The 15,173-nt window shown below is 45.4% G+C and overlaps 1 protein-coding gene across 7 annotated transcripts in view; it reads right to left on the bottom strand.

Moving 5' to 3' along the window:
• Positions 1-469: 469 nt before the first annotated feature.
• Positions 470-15,173, bottom strand: part of LOC149339402 (uncharacterized) — an 83,389-nt gene continuing 68,685 nt past the window's right edge. For 4 of the 7 annotated variants that reach the window (XM_089548183.1, XM_089548181.1, XM_089548184.1 and 1 more), the window contains 6 exons: positions 13,994-14,064; positions 13,280-13,356; positions 9,665-9,797; positions 6,852-6,902; positions 2,796-3,023; positions 470-642 (listed from right to left, as the gene is read on the bottom strand). In XM_089548183.1, coding sequence (XP_089404309.1) covers positions 553-642; positions 2,796-3,023; positions 6,852-6,902; positions 9,665-9,797; positions 13,280-13,356; positions 13,994-14,064 — 650 coding nt within the window. In that variant the 3' untranslated portion in view covers positions 470-552. Of the gene's footprint in view, positions 643-2,795; positions 3,024-3,120; positions 3,164-6,829; positions 6,903-9,664; positions 9,798-13,279; positions 13,357-13,993; positions 14,065-15,173 lie in introns of those variants that run through there. The other 3 variants (XM_089548186.1, XM_089548187.1, XM_089548185.1) reach the window with 3 other exon arrangements.

Genomic DNA, 15,173 nt, shown 5'->3' with positions numbered 1-15,173 from the left:
AGTACATGAAAAGGGCTCTGAAAGGGGTTCTAATAAAGTTGCGGCAGGCCTGGGACATTAAAGCTCAGGTGTTCATGACAACACAATGCAGTGATTGGGAGAGTTCATGTCTTCTCGTCGGAAGGTGTTTCAGAGCCCCTTTAAAATATACCCTGGTGTAACATATAAAGAATTTACAACAGCTCCTCCACAGGCTGTGCAGAAATGCATTAACGTAATACTTACCAAAGTATTTTTTGTTCCATAACTTTGTAGTGTATCCATGCCTCCTGTAATTGTTAAGTGTGTCACTGCCAACGTTTTGCATGGTGGCAATGCCCATCAAACAGTTTCTTTCCACCCTTGTTCACCCGTTGTTTTCATTCCAGTTTGTACTATTGTGGTAATACATGTAGACGTGATGCATATGCTTATTTATAGCACTAGGTAAAATGCAGGAAAAATGTGTTTTTTGTAATAAAAAAAAAAGTCATTTATTGCAACTTTTATGCAACAAATGCACAAAGAGGACTCATGGTAATAAAAAAATATAGGTTCCTCTGCTCCTCATTATCATCCAAGCATGGGGAAGTCCGTGTCTGAAAGGGTATAAGCTCTGCAGTTCGGGCAGCTTTGGTCATTCTTGAACCACTCTTGTAGGCACTGCAAGAAACAGCAGCAGCGAGTGAGCAAGAGTAGAGAGAGAGAGAAAAAAAACTCCACAGAGTGTGCATTTAGAGTACAACCATGGTTAACTTAAGCCCGTAGCACCATCTAAAATATTTGAATCAAACAGGTTTTGGAATTATCCAAAATTGAGAGAAAATGAAAAGTGCAAACGCAGAAAGTTTAACACCTGCAGCACTTTAAAGTTGCTACCATTACTCACAACAACGCTGCGGCTGACATTTGAAGATTAAAATATGGCACCATGCATGAAGTGGGCTGAACAGTGAGGGCAGACACAACGCCACGTTATCCTACTTCTTTCTTGCCTTTTTTTTTTCCGCCGTGACTATTTGTTTTCTTTTTTTTTTTTTTTGTTCCTGGCTCAATTTTTGAGGCTTGGAGTGCCCTGAAGGTGCTCAGCTGACTAGCCGTGCATCTCTCTTTTGCCTCGCTCCTTCTGCAGTGTAACTGTTACGAACTCTTAAGAGCACGTGCATCAGAAGCCTTCCTGTCCGTTGCTCACGCGGCGCCGATAACTGGCCCGCCTCTATACTACAACAACGCGTGCTGCGCCGCCGCGTAAGTTAAAAGTTCGACTCTCAACTGTTGAATCCCCAGGTTAACGAGTGGGTGCACTTAGCACCTACTCGCGCACAGTGCTGAGATGGAACCTCTGTGCCGTACACACAGGCAGGAGCGAAGACGCTTTGCCTTTTCCGCATCGGCAAGAAAGCTTCCCCACAAGGAGTTGTGCCCCTGCAAGACAGCTTCTCAGCACAATGGTGCAAGGTTGAACAGAAACTATCTGGTCGGGGTGAGCGTTCTTGCGTGGAAGCGTTTTACAATTCTTTTGTCCTCTACTTGATTGACACAGCCGTGAGGATGACCTGCGAGCACTGTTGCGTGGAGTTCCGTAGTTTGCAATCGCTGCGAAAGATTGTCAGAACCGAAAGACACGGAAAACAGTTTGTGTTACACATTTTTTTTTTTTTATATTGATTCCTATGGGAAACCAACCAAAGGTATTACACTGTTCATTGCATCCGAGAATTTGTCGCCAAGGAAATGGGTTAGAACAATGACTCCAGTGTCTACGACTCACTTAGCGAGGTGCCTCATCAGAAAGAGAGCCCCCTAGAGCCACGTGTGCATGTTCACGCACACGTATACGTATATGGTTTATGGGGGTTTAACGTCCCAAAGCAACTCGGGCTAATAGGGACGTTGTAGTGAAATTTCGACCACCTGGGGTTCTTTAGCGTGCACTGACGTCGCCACTACAGGGGCCTCTCGAATTTAGACCACCACAGCCAGAATAGAACCCATGTCTTTCGGATCAGCAGCAGAGCGCCATAACCGCTGATCCACCACGGCAGCTCGATGAAAAGCAAGCATAGCCAAGGACATTGAATATTACAACAGTCCTGGGGCATTTTGATGGATATGAACTGCTTGTGCAATTTTAATGCCAGTTTTCTCAATAGAATTTTCTAACCAGAGGGCCCTGCTTGCAAAAAGCACAGCGTGACAATGTCTTCATGAATTTTCATGCATCATGACTTTATTGCATTGTATACCTTGACTTCTAAATTACTTTTATTTTTTTTTATTCTGTCACTAATATGACATGACGATACTGAGCGCATTATGCAATCATGGATATAACATCCTGTGTCAAAAAATTCGGGATGACAAAGATATCTGGAGCAAGTCTGCATCAATCATTCCTTTGGGCAAAGTGACTGCAGACTCCTACCATGTTTTGTTGTCACGCCAGGCTGTCTGCTAGTTTGGTGTAGCACTAAAACATGTAAAAATTTATAACATCAAAACTACTCGAGGCATTCCAGTGAAATTTTGCATTTAACCATTAAGTGCATTTCCAAATAAGCATGCTGAATTTCATCCCTCTATAACAACGAATTTAGAAATTCATCTCCGATCCCCACCTCTCCCATTAAAGCAGTGCAGAGTACATGTAATGCTGACTGGAAGAAGTCATGCATTCATCTGCCTTTTGGAGAATGTGCAATCGCACCCTAAGCCTAAGAGGTTTGGTTTATGGGGTTTAATGTCCCAAAGCGACTCAGGCTATGAGAGACGCCGTATGAGAGACACTTCTGTTACACACACACACACGCACGTACCTTTTCATGAAAACAGTGACCACACTTTGTCGTCATTTCCTTCTGGCGACCGTTGAGGTTGTCGAGACAGATGCTGCATTGCGTTGAGCAGCCGTTCCAGGGGGGTCGCTCTTGGCAGCTGGCCCATGTCTTCTGCTGTGGTGGCTGTGGACCGGGGCCCTGCGCGGCTGGGTCCGAACCGTGGCCTTGGGTGGTACGCATAGATCTCAGGACTGGTCGGGGCCTCGGCTGCAAAGCAAGAGCACGCTTAGAGGCCGACATCCGAAAGGACCTCTGCCCAGACGCTGTGCAGGTTAAGAAAAATGACGACAGAGCAGGCCATTACCGTAACAAGGTGGTCAAAGCATCAATTTGGCTCATGACGAGCTCTGAAAATAGCCAATGGGTCAGGTGCACTTCCGAAGACTAAAAGGGGCAGAACCATATATGAGTTGGTTAACAAACACTCAAGGCGCACCATCTGTACTAAGCTGGAGCATTCTGAAGTCATGTGACACACCATAAAGCTGGATGATAACCCTATTTAGTATGTCCAGATAAATAAAAAAAAAAAGTGCGTATGTTTACAGGTGCAGCCACTACACAGCAAAGGTGCCTTCGAGACAAACTATTGCTCTGATAAGTTAAAATGGGGGATTACCCCCGCAGTGTGCCTCCAAGGCAGCAGGTGACTGTTGCTGCAGTTACATAGCTTCTGTAGTAGTTTTGGGAGGCCGCGGACAATGCAGTAGGCCGCCTCCCGTAATGAAACTCTCTCTAAGGAACCACAGGGGCATAAAACAAAAGCCTAATAAGTGGAGGGGGTCAATACTGAATGGTACGCAACAGGCCACCTGCCATACCATCTTTCAAGGTGCAAGCATCTGAATCCTGCCAGATGCACCCATACCACATATGTGGCCATGTCAAGCATGCCAAGGTAAGCAATGCCAGAAATAGAGTACACATCCCTCGTCATGAAGAAAGTAGCTTTCTTCATGACTCACATTTAAATACGAGTGTGCTAACTTTGGGACAGGACGAAACACTGCGGAGAAAAACACTCACAAATAGCACACAACAACACAGGGCAGACTTTCAACCACATTTTACTTTTGTTGAGGTCCATAAGTCCCTTAAGAACAAAGAAGGTGAAAAAAACAAAAAAAAAACAAAAAATGGGCACGAATAATTCAAACCTGTGTGCTCCTGTCATTTTTTTTTTTTTTTTTCATTTCTGTCCGAGCGGCTAAGAGCAGCTTTTTTTCCACCGCTTCGCGTATACACAGCGTGTGCGTCAGCGACCACTCTGCTCCTCTGCCGGTGAAGGGAAAATATTCTTAGCCGCTAAAAGAGGAACAGAAATATGACACCTACACAAAAGTTTGAATGACTTGCAAATATTTGTTTTGCTTGCCTACATCGAGCACAGCGGGCTGCACTCAAGTGGAAGGCATGTGTGTTGCACCGTTTCTCGTCTTTGATAGCCACTTGCTCCCCGACTGCTGGCCTCAAACGCAATGGTGTCATTATGTGGCTGTTGCTCTAGACTTTAAACCAAAACAACACAAAGCAAGTGTTCCAGAAACATTATTCAATAGAGACGAATACTTCTGAGGTTTCAACTACAATACAAATTCAGATTCGATCTGATATTGAACACTTAAGTAATCAAATAGCCTAATATTTGGTCTGTCCCAAAGGTGGCACACTTCTGCGGATATATGGATAAGAAAAACCAACTAGCTCCCCTCAAAGCATTACTTACCCATTGGTAAGTAATGCTACCCATTGGTAGCATTACCCAAGCAGCTACCAGTGGCACCTTACAGTACAAGAGCCCAAAATTTACAACGCTTCTTGCACAAAGCTGCACGCTGGTGGAGTTCCTGTAGGGCTGCGTCTTGATAGTGATGCATGTTATCACCTTCCAGTAGCTAGTTTTGATATGAATAATTCGAACCAACAGCCCTACTTGCTACTTTTGTTCAGTGCTACATACTCCCCCAACTGTTTCCATTGCTTCAGCTAATGGTGTGCCAAAGGTCAATCCTCGTGGGGATTAACAGTCTCAATACTGTTAATCCCCACGAGGGATTAACAGTATTGAGTATTACTGTTAGCCGCGGCTGAAAGAGATAAAGATACTTGGCAGAGGCGGTGATAAGACGGCACGTGAACTATTAGAAGCCTTTCACATCAGGAAGAGGGGGCATGACTGTGTGAGTGACACGTCTGTTAATCTTTTGCACGCAGAGTACAGGTATCTCGAGCACGCATTGTGAACTGACGATGTGTTTCTTTACTGCGCATGTCTGCATTTATGTATATAATCTGCTCTCTTACCTGCGAATAAATCAGATGAAGTTAGCGCCTGTCCTGTGTCTTTCCTCTCTTGTGTGCGTGTTGTTGTGCGCTTGAATTCGTTTCAAAATAATCAATACGAGCCCTGGTCGCTGCTTGAGCCGCTGCTTGAGCACTGCCTGCCATGCTAAGCTGATCATGCGTTCACAGAATGCACCTTTTTGCTCTTTTTCACCGATGCCCTCTCAAAGCACGCTCTCCTCTCTTATAAAGAAACCAATCAATCGTGGCACTCCAGCTTCAAGGGTGCAAAAGAAACCACAAGAGACAATGCAGGAATGTAGTACTGAAAGAGACGAGAAGACGACTTCAGGGCACCACAAGGAAACATCATAGCCAGAAATGTGCCAGTAGAAACGTGTTAGAAATGTGTTAGTAGGTCTGTTTTTTTGCCAGAGCAAATGCAGTCGCTTAATTAAACACTTATAGACTGCTGCATAATGCCTGGAAACTTGAGCAGTACAAAAGCAAGCACATGCAGCTGTTGACCCAATTTCAAATAGAGAAAGCAAAGATGATGCCTCTACAGAATAAGCGAGTGCCCCACAGTGCAAACACTGGCACTTGCTGGTGAGAAACAACCATCTGAAATCCGTTTACACCCCTATATGAAGTGGCTAAGATGCTAAAAATGTGCATTTTTTTTTTTCTCTCTGCATAAGACTTAATTACTGTTTTCAATGCTTCTACTGTAGCTGGCACTCATTTAAAACTAGGGGTGAGTGAACATCCTAAATTTCAAAGGCAAATAAGATTGTTATTCAGTTCTTATTTGACCTGGGAAATCTACATAAAAAATTCTCGTACCAAAGCAGTGGCTTTTCGGTACAGCATGCGCCTCTCGTTCGGTAAGTGCCAGGTTCGATTCCTAGTGCCACCAGGTGCCCACTGGTTTTCTAATGGGCAGAAGATTTCCCCAGCCTGGTGCTTGGCTCTTTCGGGGGTGAAATGCTTGGAAAAGGGTCTTTGGCCGACCCCCCCCCCCCCCCACAAACGGATACTAATTGATTCTCAAGAGGCAGCAATCCACCTTGCCCAGTCAATCAATCCCATCAGGGCCATATTTCCAAGCACTTCACCCCAGAGAAGCCAAACGCCAGGTCAGGGGAAGTTTGTGCCCATTGTATCACCGGTGGGTAGCTGGCGAGTACCCGGTGGCACTGGGGGCACACATATGATGACAGGTTGCCGGGAGGAGCACATTTCTATGATTATTTGGCAGGTCTAAAGCCTGGCCCGCATGAGGTGTTTTTCGCATGCAAAAATGCACCGCCAAACCTGCACTGCCGTGGGCATTTCCTGCACCCATTATGGTGCAAGCTCATATCAAGTGTTTTCACGGGCAAGAAAAGCTCCAGGCGGGCCAGGCTTAAGAATGGAGCCAGATAAGCACCTGCAAAAATGCTGAACCTGGTACAACCTGGGGTATCCCTGCACGCAACTAACAACCCTTGTAGAAGTACTGTTACACAACGATGGGACATGTTGCAAAAAGACAGAAAGAGAAGCAGAAAAACCTTTCCCAGGGATGCGAGCAATTGTGCAAGCAAGCAACAATCAGAAACAACGAATGAAAAAAAGGGGACACAAATTGCTCTCCTTCCTTTTCCTGCTTCTCTTCTATCATTTGATAAGAACTGAAAAATGTCATGCTGTTAGGAAGGTTAGCCCAGATGTTAATTTTTTACTACCGGCAGCACACGAAATACTTGCTTGTGCAACTAGCAGTCGTGTTCGGGCTGGTACTGAGAGTGTCCCCTCTGTCTGCAAATTGAATGCAAAAAGTCTGGTCAGCAAAACAGCATACTCGAAGTGTTGCAAGATCCAGTACAGAAAAAGCACCGTTTCAGCAAGCTTGACGCCATGCTACCGCTACCAGAGCTTCTTAGAGTTAAGCAGCAGAGCCAAGCAGCAAGGGCGAGCGGCAGCAGCACCAAGAGAAATGCATTCTCGCAAAACGCTTTGTTAACATCGTGGGCTGGCAAGCAGGAGCCATAACCAGAGGACAGATGATTCCCAAACCGTACCTAAAACCTTGCCTTACCAGAGCAGCTGAGCACACGCCTTCAACAATGAGAAATTCTGAATTGCTATGCAGGCAACCTTGGAAAAAACAACAGATACAAGCATGACATTTGACACAGAGCCAAGAGACAAGCACGAATAATTGCAGCATATTGACAGCCGTACTGAGAGCAATAGCTGCCCACGCAGTGACGACAAGAATACAGATCCGAGCGCCAGCTATCAACCCTCATTCACCATTCAAGCAAACTCCACTTCTTTTCTTTTCCATCTTTTTTTGGTCCTACTCCTGCACCCTGTCTTGTTGAATCAAGCAGGGCTACTGTGATGTTGGACAAGCTAACTGATGTATGATTAACACATTAGTCTCCTCTTTTGTCAGCACGGATGGTATCTGCAATGTCCTGTTCGGCTGCGCCTCCTTGCTTAAGACATTTGTATGCACTATTTCGCATAAGAGACAACAGCAGTAGCAGGAAAAAAGTGCAATGAAGATGCAGGGTCAGTTCATGTCATAGTGTCAGCTTTTTATGACAGCCACAATGAACGCCATGATACAGCAATCATACCAAGTTGCTCCATTTCGCCAAAGTAGAAACTATCAAGTCCCCATGTCACACAAGAGGGAATAAAACCACAAACAACTCAAATTTATGCTCAAGTTGGAAAGAATATTTTCCAAATTTTTTTTTCTGAAGTTTGAGAAATCTGTGCAGCCTTCTTTTCAATCAGTATGCCTGCAGTTAGGTTTAAAGTAATCACAGTCGAGCCCATTCATAATGGCTCCACATTGTGGTCACGATGTGATGCGCTTTAGGGCTTGGCACCAAGCATCAGCGCAAACATCTGTAGACACAGGACACAGTTACAGCAACACAGGCGCAACTAACTCGTGCATCACATGCTACAAACATGCCTCACTGGGGTCATGAGCATCAAAATCTTTTCAAATTTCACGACTAGCAGACACATGCATCCTAATTAAAAGCTACCTTTAATATGCACTAAGCCTAAATGCATACTTCAGAGTGACAACTGGCTAGTTCATCAATTACTGCTTTCCAGCCAAGGCAGAAAGAGGCAGCGTCGCAATAGCACTCCAATCAGCTCTCATTCTTTGCTCAGCTGATGGAGACTCATACATGTCGCGTAAAAAGCAAAGCACAAAACTCCGCTTCACGGGAATCCGATCTGTGATGTCCAGTCACCTAGCAGCTAACATCGAAATATAACGTATGGTAGGGGACACATTCATTGCAAGTGGGCGAGACTGTATTCCATAATTTGAAACCTACTCCATGTTGTGGAGTTCTATTGAACACTTAGGACAGTGCTATGCTGGCAAGATAGCAAGGTGGCACTCCCAAGGGTAGTCAACATGACTGCACGTGCATAACTATTGCAGAACATTGCAGCCTTGCTAACAATACCATGCCCCCCAACAAGGGGTCAGCTATTGTTCAGACGAGCAGAGATGAATGCTGGTACCCATTGAAAACGGCCAAAATAGGCACACAACATGAATTTACTCACAAAGCAACTGCAACTAGGCGCACCTCAGTAAACCCAAACCAACTATTTTAACCCTTTCACTGCCAGGTTTTTTTTACTCACATCTGCACACACCTTGCCGGGTTTTTTTTGCATATTAGTTTCCTGGAAATTTTTTGCTAGTAACGCACTAAAATGCTCTGCAGGACATGTAGACATGTTTATTCAGTATAATCTTATAGATATTAGTTGTAATGAATCAAATCTTCCAGCACCAATCTAGATTGTCGGATTTCCTCTTCTTACGCAGATTTTTCGGTGGCAGGGGGACTTCATCGCTGTCATCACTCGACAAGGCACTTAGGTGGGCTCCTTCCTCGTTCTCATTATCATTGGACTCCGAATTCACAAGCAATTTTGAATTTCTTCGTCCATCAAAGCGCGGACGAGTGTGGCACATAGCCTCGTGGCTGCTGTGCGCAGACCAAAACGAAGTGACTCGGATGTGGAAACATGGGCGCCATCTGTTGTTTAAAATTTACCCTACGAAATCTATAAATTTACGGAGTTTCTCCATAGATCATAGATGGCAGTACATGTTTCCATAGTTTTCTTTTACACGAGTATTATCGGGAGCAACAGGGGGTGAGTTAAAAAGCTAAAACGAGTTGACTCGGGAGAGGCAGGGGGTATGCATATGTGGTAGCCCGAGTTATCTCGGGAGTGGCAGATTAAGGGTTAAATGGTGATGGCCATTATAGAACTATGCAGAGAGGAAGTGGAGGGAGAGAGAGAGAGAGTCCAATTCCACTTTCAGCCTCCCTCCAAGGGTTGTTAGTTACTGCACGTGCCAGTAAAAACCACCTCAAGCTGCAGCCATTACTGCTTGTGAGCAGTTTCTAAGCAGACTTGTTGAAGAAAAGTATGGCAGATGATGGGCACAACTGTGCACCACAGAAAACAAAGCATAAAGAAACAGGCTGCTGCTCAACCAAGCTAGAAGCACATACCCTGCCCCCAGCTTCCTGAGATGAGGTGTCATCCAGCACAGAGCTTGTGGCCTTGATGATTTCTGTGATGGTGAGACCTTTGAGTCCTCCGTGACTTCTGTGCACCTGCTGGAGTGCAGCCTTGATCCGTTCACTGAAAGGCAAATGGAAGAAAGAGAGCAGTTACGCAGCAGTAAGTAACACACCATCTGGGGAAAAAAAAATAAAACTGGAACCACAATCAAAAAATATGTTTCACACAGTGCAGAAGGTGCAAAGTGCAACTGCACTGCTAAGTACTATTCCCACTTTAATCTGTTCGGCTCTTGACACGCAACTCGGGTCTGCTTTGGCATTTTGGTTTCAGCTCTGTCTCTTTCTTGCCCTTTCACGCCAAACTTCTAGTGAAGGCCACTGCCATTTTAATTTAAGATGCCCAATTGGGAAATCAAAAACAATGCCTGCTACAAAGCCCCCCTCACTTGATAACTAAATGTGCAGACGAGATCTGGAATGCACTTCTTTGTGATATTGGGGCCGGTTTCTTGCAAGGTTGGCTTCAGCCCCTGTGATTGGTTGGCGCACTGGCTGTCATCAAACAACTGATGCGCCGGCCGATACGCCACTGCCCTGCGATGGCAACACTGACACCAGTGGGGCTTCCGAGACCCAAACTGCTCTTCCCGAGCAACTTCTCGAGACTAATCACTAACTAATCACTAAGCAGGTGGGTCAGACGTGAGCACGCTAGGTGCATCCATACACTAGGTGTTTCAGGGAAGCCTGCTACTAATTATTAAAAACAGCGTTCTTCAGGTAAAGAGAAACTTTCCGCGGCACAGTAACGCCAGTGTTGGTGGATGCCCAAAACAAGCGAAGGTAGTGATGCGGAGTGGCTGAAAAACGAGGCACAGTGTATGCGCGGGCGGGAGACAAAATGGTGTGGCAATGACGGACGAGCAGTGTGTGATCTGTGGTGTCTGTGGCGATGGAACCCGCTGGGCAGTGAAGAGGACGTTCCGAATGAGATTCGAGCAGTAGACAAGTCCAACCCCTAGACTCCCAACAGTGCATACATGCCTTTTAATCTGTGGGATGCAATGCACAGCATGTGACAACCGTGCATATCAAGTCAGGTCTCTGCACCCACACAGGCACGGTGGTGTTCCGCAACGGCAAGAAAGCTTCTCCCCAAGAAAACGTGTTCAAAGGTTTGCAGAAACCATTTTGTGTGCGCATACATCTTGCACTGAGGTATTGTATTGATATTTTTTTCTTTCCTTGACAGGGCTGCATGGATGCTCCTGAGTGTCGCCGCGCGTTGTTGCTGTTGTTTGAGGTTGCTGCGAAAGTTCATCTTAAAGGTGCACTGAAGAGGATTCTGAACTTGTCTTTTTGCCGCGGGAACTCGATCTACACGTTCCTAGCATTCTTAGAAACTGCGACTTATTGCCCTGTATGGCCGACTTCCCAAATTAAATCGAATTAACGTCCGGCTCCCGCCCTTTTTTTTTAATTCTGCCTCGTACAGTGGGCGGAGTCGAGCAACGCATGGAGTGCCTTTCACCCAGTCCCGTGGCGGCTTGCCGCTCTGCCATCGGCGGAGTAATACGTAGTAGTCCGTAGTAGCAAATAGTCTGCGCGTATTTTTATTTCTGCGGGCTTACTTTGCGTCTATATTATCTGCGAATGAAACTATTTATTCATGGAAACCTAAAAAACAAAATAAAGCGAAAGCAAAGCCTCTACGGAGCTGGCTAAAAGGAACTTCACGCGTTGGTCGACTCCGCCCATCGTACGAGGCAGAATTAAAAAAAAGGGCGGGAGCCGGACGTTAATTCAATTTAATTAGGGAAATCGGCCATACAGGGCAATAAGTTGCAGTTTCTAAGAATGCTAGGAACATGTAGATCGAGTTCCCGCGGCAAAAAGACAAGTTCAGAATCCTCTTCAGTGCACCTTTAACCGAAGGGCACATAAAGCAGTCTCAAGTGATATTAAGATTTAAGAGAAACCAACCAAATGGTCTTAAATATCTATCGTATCTGAGAATTTGTCTTAAGCAAGTTTATTTTAACGAGAGTCTACTGTAAAGCCAAAATTCGTAATATAAACTTCCGTCAGGAACACATCCAAGATGAGTGCAATTTAGTCAGTGAACGGATAAAAACTCAGTTGACTGTTATTGGACAGTAGGGCAAAAATTTCCCGAAGTTTTAGCACAGCTTCAAAGGCGCTCATGTCAATTCCGGAGGCCGCAAAAAACTGAGCGCCAAACGTGTTAAGTTCGCTTTGCACCGTACCATCAGCGTGCAGCAGCAGCAAGCCAAGCATCAGCTAGAGTGCTTCTCCACATTACAGCAGTGTTAAGAAGAAAATGGTATGAGAGAGCAAAAGCTGCTCGCCCGCCCACCCATCTACCGTATTTTCCGGTGTACAAGACGCACCCTTGTATAAGACGCACCCGCCATATATGCAGGCTGTCATTGAAAAAATTGGTATGCAAGACGCACCCGTGTATAAGACGCACCCCAATTTACCCAGTTAGGCTAGTGAGGCTTAATTAAACATGCTTATGCGACCATCGCAAAATGCACTGTACGTGTGAGAAGTTCTTAAGCAACGCTAAGTGCTCGAAAAAGGCAACACTCATGCCATACCTGCCCACGTTTTAGCACAAAAGAAAAAAAAGCGTCCATATGTTATGTCCATAACTATTTTTACATAAAATCTTCAAAGTCTTCTTCATCTTCGGATGCGCTATCGAAAAGGCAACGCGGCTGCAGCATTCTCTTTGCACTACGTACTTAAAAAGGGTGACTAAAAAAAACATTGGTTTCTCTTGGCTTGTCTTGACAATGGCGAGAAGCGCGACTGTCGCCATCTTTTGGCATTTCCCATTAACTTTGCTTGGGGCCTCCGAAACGGCCGAGTGTTTAAGATCCCGGAAGTGGTCAACCCCGCCGTTTCATGATAAAGTTCACCTAAAAAAGTTGCGCACGGCAGTCCCCGTATTGAAGTATTAACCATGTTACAACCACATTATTGGTAGTAATATTTTTTTCGGGGAAAAAAAGCTTGAACATGAAGCTGAGTAATTTTTGAACTCGCAAAAAAAACCCCGAAAAATTCGCATATAAGACGCACCCTTGTATAGGACGCACCAGCAAGATTTTTGAAAAAAAAAACCGCATCTTATACACCGGAAAATACGGTACCCACCCACCAATCTCCACCCCACCCGTGTTACCAGTATCAGAGACATTCCCTTAAAATGGCGTGCGAAGCCTTGCCGAGTGAGCCTTCCAACCTCCAGAATTTCCGCCCATCTTCTACACCAATCCCCTGTGTATCTAGGAGGCTAACAACCCATCCACAGCAGTGGAATGAAAAAGCGATCACCACAAAAGTAAAATGTACAACCATAACTGCCGATGAAGATTTGTCGCATAGCACTGTATAACAGCCCGCATTGCCTTTTTTTTTTCTTGCGACAGCAAGGGATACTTGAGGTTCACAAGCCAGAATGAAATCAATAATGTAACAGGACCTTCAAAGTTGACACTGCTTACAAGTAAGGCACAGAATGATGCTAATATGGAAAAATAATATTACGCCTGAGAAAGAACAGCTTACCGAGAGCAGTTGGGGTTTTTTTCCAAGAGCTTTTGCATCAATTTCTCACTTCGCTGAGCATGTCCTTCTTGATGACTCTAAATGAAAGAGCATGAGCAGAAGAACCCTTGTTACTGTGCTTCTTCCAGAATAATTTTTGAACACAGAATATCACCCTTTTCAGCCGTAGGTGCCATGAGCCCTGGTTTTACATGGCTCCAGGAACCAATTGACATTCAAGGTGTGCTTACAGGCACCGTGGATAATGACAAGAGGACAAACTCATGCCTTAATCAGTAACTGATCATTTCAGTCAAATGTTAGCCATGCTAATGGCTTTTTGCTGCAGAGCATAGCCAAATGAACAATGCGTGCAGTAAGGGCATAGGGTAGGCGTGTATCATTCATCCATTCATACAAGGAGAGCCTCTCGCACGACAGACGCAGTGATGGAGAATGGGCGAGGGGGAGAACAAGCAAGGGGCGAGAGCGCAGACGCCATTACTGCCGACATGACTCCACCAAACATGCCACATACAGCTGTCGCAGTGAAAAGTGCTTCATGTAATGACATCCAAGTGCCACCCTTTCACGACGCTGGTGTGTCAGTGCTGTTGTTCCCTCATTCAATGTTTACACACCCACAGTTGCACATGCAAGCTGCATGCAAAACAGGACCAGCATGCCCACTGGCCCTCCAGTACCATCCTATTATGATGGGAAGCAAGCCAGTACCTTGTCAGAACGGCTAGGTGATGAGGGCAGTGTGCATGATGAAGCTGCATCGATGTCCTGATGAAGTGCACCTGCAGTGCCAAACAAAAACCACCACGCTGTCACCACTACAGATCCGCTGAATTTGCAAGGAAAAAGCCTAGCTTGTTTCTCTGGTTTCAACGAAGCACCTGCCCACAGACATTGCATGCACCTGACCGCTAATGCACAGCCTGCTGCTAACCTTGTGGCTTCGGCCATCAAGTACACTGCACCTTCTAGCAGTGCAAAACCCAATTAGATGGCGATGGTGATTTGATTTTCATGGCGCAAGAATAGTTCGGCCAAGAAGAACCATGACGAGCTTGTCTGGTCTGCATGAAATCGGAGCACTGACCCATTTTCCCAAGCATTTCACTCCAGAGAGCTCATCAGCACCAGACCAGGGGAAACTCGTACCCCCGGAAAGCCGGAGGTTGGGGACAGAACTCTGCACATTGTGCATATGAGGTGGATGCTCAAACCCTTATAGCAGGCCACCACTGCAATCTCTCAGAGTGTACATGCAATTTCCACGGGAAGCTTAAAGCATATTTTGTTTCACATTATGCAAAGCAAACCGTGGATCAGAGTATGCGCCTGTCTGTGGGTAGAAAGTGCCGACATTGTGCTCATGAATCCAGAAAACACCAAAGCTCCTTCATGCAATGCATAGTAAAATATTTCATAGTAAAATATTTCAGTTCCCGAAAAGCTGAGTAGAAATAAAAAAATAAAAAAGCAGGTTTACAAGCATCTGTTACATTTAATATAGTTTAGCAAGCAGCTCAAAATATACCACGCCAGTGCATGCTACTTGTACTAATGGTTCAACCTGTAGCTGAAAAAACTGCATAGGAGGCTGGAGAAAGAGGAGACTGGAGAAAGATACACACGCTTGACAAGATACGGTGGTTTTGGTTACATGAGGGTTTAACGTCCCAAAGCGACCCAAGCTATGAGGGACGTCGTAGTGAAGGGCTCCGGAAATTTCAACCACCTGGGGTTCTTTAACGTGGATTGACATCGCAAAGTACACGGGCTTGACAAGGTACGATTTGCCGAAGCTTGCTGATGACTGCGAGTACATATCCATTTTCAGTATATCAAAAAGCACGAGCTACAACAAATTACACTTGCAATAGGGTCCTCGACACGACAC

The sequence above is a fragment of the Amblyomma mixtum genome, chromosome 6, assembly GCF_055824585.1.
Source record: "Amblyomma mixtum isolate Tamu chromosome 6, ASM5582458v1, whole genome shotgun sequence".
Classification (NCBI taxonomy): Eukaryota; Metazoa; Arthropoda; class Arachnida; order Ixodida; family Ixodidae; genus Amblyomma; species Amblyomma mixtum.
This window is presented reverse-complemented; position numbering and strand designations above follow the sequence as displayed.